The sequence below is a fragment of the Squalius cephalus genome (genome assembly GCF_949319135.1).
Source record: "Squalius cephalus genome assembly, chromosome: 9".
In the NCBI taxonomy this organism is placed as follows: domain Eukaryota; kingdom Metazoa; phylum Chordata; class Actinopteri; order Cypriniformes; family Leuciscidae; genus Squalius; species Squalius cephalus.
In genome coordinates this window covers 38,622,146-38,632,943 of record NC_137130.1, presented here as the reverse complement: position 1 = coordinate 38,632,943, position 10,798 = coordinate 38,622,146, and the positions used below count along the sequence as shown (strand labels likewise).

General features: G+C 48.9%; 1 protein-coding gene across 1 annotated transcript; it reads right to left on the bottom strand.

The window, feature by feature from the left end:
• Positions 1–2,436: 2,436 nt before the first annotated feature.
• On the bottom strand, positions 2,437–3,333 carry LOC307163963 (putative nuclease HARBI1; the record flags this gene model as incomplete). The annotated part of the gene is made up of 1 exon (XM_079880310.1): positions 2,437–3,333. One exon carries the CDS (start codon positions 3,331–3,333, stop codon positions 2,437–2,439), a length of 897 nt encoding a protein of 298 aa, XP_079736436.1.
• Between the last annotated feature and the right edge of the window lie 7,465 nt (positions 3,334–10,798).

Sequence of the window (10,798 nt, the reverse complement as noted above, 5' to 3'; positions counted from 1 at the left end):
TAAGCTCCAAGAAAACGTTGACTGGGAGTCGTGTCACTCCAAATATTGTGATATAACGGACGCGTTTCAGGCACAGTATCCGAGGGAGCTAACCGAGAAGGATTTCCCTCACGATGCTAGCATGGTCTCAAAAGCCCAAGTCACCGCAAAGTTGAAAAATATACGCAGCAAATACAGGCATGCGGTGGACACAGGGCGTCAAAGTGGTCAAGGACGGGTAGTACTCATATTTTATGAGCTTTGCGAGGAGATCTGGGGTGGTTCGCCTGCTACACGCTCCATCGACGCCAGCATCGAGACAGGTGACCTGGAAGAGTCGTCTACATCGACAGTGGAGCTGCCTTCCGATTCTCCAAACTCCACTGAATCCCTCGACTGTCTTCCATCTGCGGTTGTAAAGCAGCGCCGGGATTTGCTCCAGGTAAAATTTGCTCCAGGTTTATGATTCAAGCTTAGCGAGTATGAATGTGTGAGACATATGAATGTGTGCGGCAATATGTAAAGTGCTTTGGTGGCCATGGGTCCGTTGAAAGCGCTGTATAAATGCAGTCCATTTACATATGATACAGTATTGTTTTATGTGGGCATACACTGAAAAAAAAGATTAATTTAATTTACTAAAAAATGTTATGGTAAGTGGTTGCAAACAATTGATTTTAGCTACATTTAAACAAATGCATTAAAGGAGCATTGCGTTGGTTCTGAAATTTCTAACAGTTACTGACACCAGTGGTCATTAGAGGAACTGCAGCCAGTCTCATGCTCGTTCTCGGTGCACACACGCTTGTACGACCACATCAACCAGGGTTGCCGCAGCAACCACTGACTCATCGAGATTAACCAGCATAATGTTTGAGGTAAGAAAACACCATTTGAAAACACTACCGATTGCCGCTGCTTACTAATAATGGCTGCCGTGCCGTATGGATGTAAGCCCAAGTAGACGAGAACGCGCATGACGTCACATTTTGTGAATTTTCGCGCTGATTCGGGCCCGACTCCTCCACACCCAATTGAGCCTACAGGCTGATAGAGGAAACCGTGGTGGACAGTCAAGATGTCATTCTTTCTATTACATCATGGTTGGCTCATACATGTACAAATGAAAACTCTATCTTAAAGATTTTTTTAAGTAAAAACCTACACAGAGCCCCTTTAAAGGAGAACTCCGGTCAATTTTAACATTGAGCTCATTTTTTTGTACATTTGGAGTGCTGTCAATACAGAGAACAACGACAAAAATCGGTGTTGCCTACACCGAGTTATTCTATTTTTAAAATTTGCACCCTGTTGACTTCAATGGGGCAAGTACTAAACCTGCTTTTAGGCTCTTAACATCCTTGATGTGTCATTACAAGTGCACAGAAAATGTGAGTGATTCCTTCTGAGTGAACACGAGTGGATCTGACTGCAGTAGATGTGAAAGATATGTATAAAAATGATGTTATTTAAGCCAGCGCAAATACCTGTTTACATCCTGTTTTTCGGTTGAAGTCCAAAGTAGTCGATTGCCGAGTTCACGCGCATAGGTTTAGTTACCTATGATCACGCGCGTGAACTCGGCAATCGACTACTTTGGACTTCAACCGAAAAACGGTGCAAATTTTAAAAATAGAATAACTCGGTGTAGGCAACACCGATTTTTGTAGTTGTTCTCTGTATTGACAGCACTCCAAATGTACAATAAAATGAGCTCAATGTTAAAATTGACCGGAGTTCTCCTTTAAGTTGAACTTAAAGGAATAGTTCACCTCAAAGTTGAAAATTGTGTCATCAGTTATTCACCCTCAAGTTGTTTCAAACCTATATGAATTTCTTTCTTCTGCTGAACACAAAGAAAGTTATTTTGAAGAATTTCGGTAACCAGACAGTTTTGGAAGTCATTGGGTACCAACAACTGTCTGGTTACCGACATTCTTCAAAATATCTTTCTTTGTGTTCCGCAGGAGAAAGAAATTCATACAGGTGTGAAACAACTTGAGGGTGAGTGAATGACACAATTTTCACAATTAACTATTCCTTTAATAGTTAAATTTAATGCATTTGTTTAAATGTAGCTAAAATCAATTGTGTGGAACCACTTACCATAACATTTAGTAAATTCAATTAATTATTATTTTTTCAGTGTAGTTAGGATGGATGCATGTTCTTTATGTAGGTGTGTTGGTTTAATGCATTATTCACATAGCTTTCTGAACTTTTTTTCTTTATTTTGCATAGTAATAATGCAAATTTTCTCTGCTATATTTAAGGCAAAGTTGAACAGCCATAGAGGAGACAGGCTGAAGAGGAAGGTTCCCACCGATCCGGCAGAGGAGGACCTTAAAATAAAGAGGATGTTGGAGTTGATGGAGGACTCTTCTAGACGCAACTCCGACAACATGCTGCAGATAAATACAAACATTGCTAACATTACCAGCACCATGGGTTTTTCCTTCATGAGGGAATTGTTCCTTCATGGGAAAAAGCACACTCAATGACCATCCGTGCCCTACACAAACTTAGCCCAAAGTACTGTTCTTGAGGTGTGGAGCCACCGTTTGCATATTCCTTCATCAAGTAAGGCAGCAGAGGGTAGGCTGGGTCACCAAGAAGATAAATTGGTATGTCCTCCTCGTTGTCCACAATCTGTTTTTTCAGAGGAGGGATCTGGCCAGTCTTAAAGTACAGGTTGAGCTTTGAATTAGCAAAAACCCGTGCATCGTGTACACTCCCGGGCCACTTTATCACAACATCCATAAATCTGTACTTATAATCACAGACCGCCTGTACATTGAGAGAATGTTTGCCTTTCCTGTTGATGTAGTCCATCGAGTTGGTAGACGGCTGCTTGATTTCTATGTGTGTGCCGTCGACCGCTCCCAAACACTGTGGCATGCCATGAGCACGATGGAAACGCAAAACCAGATACTCGGCCTCAGACTCCGTAAAAGGCAACTTGATGTACTTTGGACCCAGGTGGACAGCGATCGCTTTGCAGGTTTGCCTGACAACAACAGACACAGCCTGTCGCGACACGCCGAAGGCGTTAGCAGTCTTCCTTAGCCGTCCCTCGTCGCTCAAATAATACAGAGTTAACGCAACCCTTTTGAGTGTAGTAATTGGTGCCCTCATGTTTGTTGTTTGCCCTTCAACATACGGACTGAGTTCCTCGCTCAGGGCGACGAGAGATGCTTTGGACATGCGGAAATTCTCCCTCCATTCATCTTCCACAACAACGCCATTGACAAAGTTGTCCCACCAACTGCTAGTTCTACCTGGTCTTATCCAAAATTTTCTCCTGGTTGTCTTCCGCGGTGGATCTAAGAGCATGTGGTGTATGGTGTTGTCCATTATCGCTTGTTGCTCACCACAGTTGCATAGAAGCAATAGATTTTGCTGTAATAAAGCTAGTAGGCTTAGTAGCTTCTGCAGCACGAACACAATCATGTAGTCCGCCATTATTGTTGTAGCTGTTACGTGTGACGCAGCCGACACGTGATGTGATGACATCATCGTTTCACAAAATATACGGATTGGCTTTACACACGAAACCGCAAGGGTGTCGTTTTCAGATTTATCCACTTTGGGACCCGGTTTAAAAAAATAGCGGTTTCAGTCTCCCAAAAAGCCAAAAAGCCGGATCCGAAATGCCAATACGATAAAAAATGTATACGTATACAGCGAAACGCGTCTCCGTGTGGACGGGCCCTCAGTCAGCTACACTGTTTACTACTGAATATTATAGTTTGGTTCCAGAACATGACAAATCCATTTTGATTAATTTGAGTAAAAATGTGTTCTCTTACGAGAGGTTCTCTCGTATTGCGTAAGTTGCTTACGCATCGGGAAAGTCTTCTTTCTTCGAGATCTGAAGCCAAAAATTATCCTTAATTTTGTATTCATTGTCAACGCAGTGCGGCAGCCGCCCTCCACACCCCTCTAACCGTCAAGATGGGTGTGGCCAGTGTGTATATAAACAGGGCTCACAGGCTGAAATTCTGATTTTCTTGTCTTCAGCGAAGCTCTTCGCATCGCTGGATCTTGAGAGCCGCCGCCGTTGAAACCAGCGACCAGCAAGCCTAGGACAGCGCCTGAGGAAGCCGGCCGCCTTCGCCGCCTTCAGCCATCCGTGCCTGCTACGCTATCCGGCGACATATCCTTTTATTACTGCTGTGTGTGCTCGCCCTGCGACACACACTATCTCTCACTGTTCTAAAAGAGCGCGAGGCGTTTTTGTCAAAACGCCTAGTTTTTTTCCTGCGGCTCGTGCCGCGCCCCGCTCAGCAACAGAGACCGCCACCTCTTCTGCGCTCTCTGCCTGGGCCGCGAGCACGCCGCCACCGCACTCTCTATGGGCGGCTACCCCGAGTGCGAAGAACTCTTCAATGACTTGAAGTTTTCGACCAAGCTGTCGCTCCGCCTGTCCCTGCCGATAGGAATAGGAAGCGCCGCTCACAGAAACCACCGGAGACTGATATGACTGAGGTGCTCGCCGGAACCTCTCCCTCGAGCTTCTCTCTCGCTCTCTCCGCCCCCCCTCCCGGCCGCTCAACCGCCGGCTCTCGCCCGCTCCGCCGCCGCGTCAGGGGATGAGGCGAATGAGATAGACACCCTCCCTCTGTTCGAGCCGCGCTACTGCGCCGCTCACAAGGGATGGCAGAAATGGACGGTCTCGGAGCGAGCTTCCTCTCCCTCTGTTCGAGCCGCGCAAACTGCGCCGCTCACAAGGGATGGCAGAAACGGACGGTCCTGGAGCTCTCTTTACGTTACAAGAAAGCTACTCCGTCCTCGCACGGACCTACCTCAATTTCTCACACATTTCTCAGTCCCCTCTTAAGTTCAGGCGACTGGAATTGTTCATATTGCAGTATACGAGCCTGTTATAAATACACGCACGCCTGCAAGCAAACGCCATCATCACAAAAGCTAATGTGTTCTCCCCTGTGGCTCAGTGGCAGAATCTTAGGCTTTTGTGCCAGAGACCCGGGTTCGATCCCGGCTCTCGCGGCAGATAAAAATTTATGCTGTTCGCTTCTCCAAGCTCGCGACCAGTTTTTCTTACATACAGAAAGCGAACCCGCACTCCCCCTTGTTGGGCCGCGCAGATTGCGCCGTTCACAAGGGATGACAGAGCGGACGGTCACGAGCAACGTTCAGCGCGCGCGCCTCACTCACCGGCGAAAAGAGGAGAGAGAGTGTTTTCGTTTCGCTGTGGCCGGACAAACCGCCAATTCTCAGTCCCCTCTTAAGTTCAGGCGGCTGGAAATATTACTATTGCAGTAAACGAGCCTGTTTTTTATACACGCACGACTGCAAACAAACATGAGGTCGTCTCTTATATGCTCGCGCTAACCGAAAGCTAATGTGTTCTCCCCTGTAGCCCAGTGGCAGAATCATAGGCTGTAATGCCAGAGACCCATGTTTGAGCCCAGCTCTTGCGGCAGATACATTTTTTTACTGTTCGCTTCTCCGAGCTCGCGGCCAGCTTTTCTTACATACAGAAAGCGAACCCGCCTCTCGCACCACTCGCACCACATGGTGCTCGATTATTTATGAGCGTCTATACACGAGGGAAGAAAAGACGGTTAAGTCCCGCTGCGGCTGGACCACCGTCAAAGCTTCACGCTCTGTCAGTCCCCGTTGCCACGGCTACTGCAGATGTTTACCTCGCAGCCAACCACCGTTCTCACGGCGACCCAGAGAAATCTCAAATGAGCATAATGTCCGGTTGCACGGCTCACGCCGTATGTGTTTCAAATGCAGTGAATGTGCCCACGTTTCCGTGTTCACCCCTGCACACAAGCACTATAAATCCCGTGTCTCTCACAGAGCCCACTCTCATAAAGTAGGCAGAAGCCGCTCGAGTGTTAAAAGTAGGTCACGTGTCCACCTCACCGTGCCCACACCTACTCACTGCCCGCTCTGTCACACGGCCTCTCACGACCGGTCATGTTTTAAATGTAAATCCTGTGCCCGCCCTCGAGCGCTCACACATACTAACGAACATTTCGCCCCCGACGCCGCCCTCGCGCGTCGCGCCTCACACTATATGTTCCCCGTCCAAGCCACCGGGACACTGTGTGTAAAACGGCCAGCTATCGCTGTGTGCGATCCGCCGTATCTAAGCACAGAGAGCGCGCGCGCTGCGCCCGCCCCTCCGTTTCGAGCTCTCGAGCCCGCGATGCGCGGCGATCAGAGCCCGGAGGCCATTCTGCCCCTGGCTGCACACGCAAGAGCGTGGGAAGCTCTTCCAGGCGCATCAGAATGGGTGCTAAGCACAGTAAAACTAGGCTATACTCTGCAGTTCGCTCGCCACCCCCCGCACTTTCGGGCGCATACTGAGACGAGAGTGAATGGGGAAGTAGCACATCTACTTCGAGCAGAAATAGCCACACTTCTGTGCAAAGGGTCTATAGAACCGGTTCCCCCTTCTATGAGCGAGTCGGGCTTTTACAGCCGATATTTCCTCGTTCCCAAGAAGGACGGAGCTCTCAGACCGATTTTGGATCTGAGATATTTGAACAAAGCTCTTATGAGAAGACCGTTCAAAATGCTCACAACCAGGCAGATCCTCGTGCAAATTCGCCCGAGGGACTGGTTTATCTCTCTCGATCTAAAGGATGCATACTTTCAGATCCAGATAATACCCCGTCACAGGCCATTCTTGAGATTCGCCTTCGACGGTCAGGTATATCAATACACCGTCCTGCCGTTCGGCCTGTCTTTGGCACCCCGTACACTCACGAAGTGCATGGACACGGCTCTCGCTCCCCTGAGAGGTCAGGGGATGCGAATTTTGAACTATCCGGACGATTGGCTAATTCTAGCACAGTCAGAGGCCGAACTCATCGCCCACAGAACAGTGCTTCTCAGCCACCTGGAAAGCCTGGATCTGGACACTGTAGCAATGACGGCCCGCCTATCGCCACGGCGCGCGCGCTGCGTTCAACGCCTGACTGCGTCCTTCCAACAGGGCAGCACCGCACCTCTCAAGACATTTCAGAGGATGCTGGGTTGTATGGCTTCAGCTGCAGCAGTGCTTCAGCTGGGTCTATTGTATATGCGCCCGCTGCAACGCTGGTTGAACGCCCGAGTGCCTCTCAGAGCCTGGGCTTCCGGCGGCATTCGAATCAGAGTGACTCAGAGCTGCGTTTCAGCACTGAAGCCCTTGTTAGCGGCCGACTGGTACCAGCGGGGAGTGACAATGGGAGCCGTCTCACACCGCAAAGTTATCTCGACGGACGCTTCCACCTCAGGTTGGGGCGCTCTTTTCGAGGGCAAACCGGTCTTTGGCCTGTGGTCAGACCACCATCTGTCCGTGGTGTCCTATGTGAACCGACAGGGCGGTGTCAGGTCCAGGAACCTGTGCAACCTGACAGAACGCCTTCTCGTGTGGGCTCGCCGCTCGTTGCGCTCGCTGAGAGCCGCGCACGTGCCGGGCCATTTTGAATGTCGGCCCAGACAGACTGTCCAGAGACATTATTCCCCCGGGAGAATGGTCCCTGCACCCTCAGACAGTCCAGTTCCTCTGGCGCCTATTCGGCAGAGCGGAGGTCGACCTCTTTGCGTCGAAAGACAACGCTCACTGCCCGATATTTTTCTCGAAAAGCGAGGATGCGCTGTCCCAAACCTGGCCCAGCCTCCCCCTGTGCGCTTTCCCTCCGATCTCCCTGTTACCTCAGGTCATAGCGAGGATCAGGGAAACGCACCACCCAGTGCTTCTCATAGCCCCGCTTTGGGAGAACCAAGTCTGGTACCCAGAGTTAGTGAGGCTGTCGCAACTCACCCCCATGGCCGATCCCGGTGAGAAAGGATCTCCTCTCTCAAGCCGGTGGATCGATCTGGCATCCCCATCCGGAGCGATGGTCTCTGCATGCATGGATAATCAACGGATACCCGTTGACCTGCCAGAAGGGTTTGTGAACACGATCACACAGTCTAGAGCTCCCTCCACGAGACGGCTTTATGCGTCTAAATGGTCTGTGTTCTCTAAATGGTGCGCTACTAAGAGCTTTGATCCACGTACATGTGGGGTCCCGCGAGTGCTCTCCTTCCTACAGGAGCTGTTGGATAAGGGCAGGTCCCCTTCTACGCTCAAAGTGTATGTGGCGGCTATTGCAGCATTCGCTGAGACGACGCGCAGCCGGGCAATAGGAAGGAATGAGCTTATTATCCGTTTCCTCAGAGGAGCCAGATGGATGAATCCCCCGCGGCCCCCCTCGGTTCCTATCTGGGATCTGTCCTTGGTCCTGGAGGCCCTGAAGGCTTTTCCCTTTGAACCGCTTGAATCCGTGGATCCAAAGTACCTTTCGCTCAAAACCGTTTTTCTGATAGCTCTGTCTTCAGTAAAACGCGTGGGGGATCTGCACGCGCTATCTGTTAGCCCTGCATGTCTTGAGTTCGGACCAAATGACTCAAAAGTCATTCTCAGACCGAGACACGGTTACATCCCCAAAGCGATTGGAACCCCCTTTAGGGCACAAATCATCTCCTTTTCGGCTCTGCCAGCATCCGATAACGGTGACAGTGATAACCTCCTATGCCCTGTTAGGGCGCTGAGAGTTTACATCACGCGCTCCGCCGCTCTCAGGCGTTCCGAGCAGCTCTTCGTTTCTTTTGGCGGACGCACCAAGGGTCTCGCCGCCTCGAAACAGAGCCTGTCCAGGTGGATAGTGGACGCGATTGCAGCAGCTTACGCCTCCAAACACCTGCAGTGCCCTTTGGGTATCAGAGCCCACTCCACTAGAGGCATGGCCTCTTCGTGGGCCTGGTCCAGCGGAATTTCTATTCACGATATTTGTATGGCAGCGGGCTGGGCCTCCCCATCAACATTCGTGAGGTTTTATAACCTGGAATTTCCTGCCTTGCAGGCTAAACTATTATCAGTATAAGTGGCATGTATGCTCTGCCCAGTCGATTATGCGCAGACTACGTTCACATACTGGTGATATTTCTGGTATGGCACCAAGGGAAGGAGTATTTTGTGCTCAGACCGGCTGTGCCGCTTTGTTCCTTTATTCCCCGTTACGCGCTTGTGTACTGGTGCTGGCCCGGGCCGCTGGCCGCCCGCCCTACACTCTGTCGCGCTGGGATTATTCTCCCCACAAATAGACTGTGAAACCGCTCTATTTCTTTCCCTAATATGTGCTTATGTACTGTGTGGGCCCGTGTAACCCCTCTCACCCGGGTCCTTCACACCCCGCTCCGTGCGGGTCTCGAACCCGGGTCTCCGGCATGAGAGTCAGGCGCTCTAACAAGGAGGCTAAAGATTTTGATTTTCAAAGATTTATTATAAAAACTGATTATTTTTTTCCAAAAATGCAATAAATTCATGACACTTTTTTTTCCAAAATGCAATTAATCCATTGAATCAATATAAAAGTTATTTTTTATCATATTGAAACTGTTGAAATCAGCCATCGCTAAGAAATATCTCCTGAACTTTTTTGTTCAGCGATCAGCTCACAAAAACTGATTTTGCATGGGCACTTTGCACTGCTCCCTGAATCAACGCGCTTATTCATTTGTTGATGTAAACTGAATCTATAAGTCAGCTATGCTGTTTACTTCTGAATATTATATTTCATTCTGGTGCGCTTAACGTTATGCTACTACTGTGTAAATCCTATTCACCAACTAAACATCCTATTCAATGCCTTCACATTGTCTTTCACGGGCATCATTTGTAGTAGCCTATTCACAAACTGTTTGCTCAAGCATAGCGTTTTCTCGGAGTTCACGTTGTGCTTTCTACCATGCACAAATAAAAATGTCACTGAACTTTTGCTGTGTAATTGTAACAATGTGCACTCAAACACACCAAACCAACAATTACTAAAAACACACTTAAAAACTGATTTTGCCCGGGCATTTTGCACTAGTTGCTCCAAGGGCACATTCATATCAGTAATGCCATAAAAAATCAGCAGAATGGAGTGTTTATAGCGTTAAAGTGAATGGAACGGTATAAACAATTTTAAAACTAAGCTTCATGTTTTACAGTCTTGCATTCAATGTAGATTACAAGATGTAGTAAATTACAAGCATACACGCAGCAACGATTACATATTAGAATAGAAGAATAGAATAGAATGAGGCATTTATATAGCGCTTTCATATGTACTACTGTACACCCAAAGCGCTTCACAATCATATCAGGGGTCTCTCCTCAACCACCACCAGTGTGCAGCATCCACTTGGATGATGCGACGGCAGCCACAGAACAACGGCGCCAGTACGCTCACCACACACCAGCTATAGGTGGAGAGAGGAGAGAGAGTGATAGAGCCAATTCAGTGGATGGGGATTATTAGGAGGCCATGATTGGTAAGGGCCAATGTGTGGAATGTGGCCAGGACACCGGGGTTACACCCCTACTCTTTACGAGAAATGCCATGGGATTTTTAATGACCACAGAGAGTCAGGACCTCGGTTTTACGTCTCATCCGAAGGACGGTGCTCTTTGACAGTATAGTGTCCCCGTCACTACACTGGGGTGTTAGGACCCACACAGACCACAGGGTGAGCACCCCCTGCTGGCCTCACTAACACCTCTTCCAGCAGCAACCTGGTTTTTCTCAGGAGGTCTCCCATCCAGGTACTAACCAGGCTCAACCCTGCTTAGCTTCAGTGGGCAACCAGTCTTGGGCTACAGGGTGATATGGCTGCTGAATAAACACTATATTGTGTTTATACAGCAGCAGCAAGCCATTTATGTGAGAACACTGTGACTAAGCATTGCGGACCTGGGAAAATGTTTAGTGAAATGCATGTATACACATTTAACTGGGGCTCACACTATTTTCTCAACTTCCAT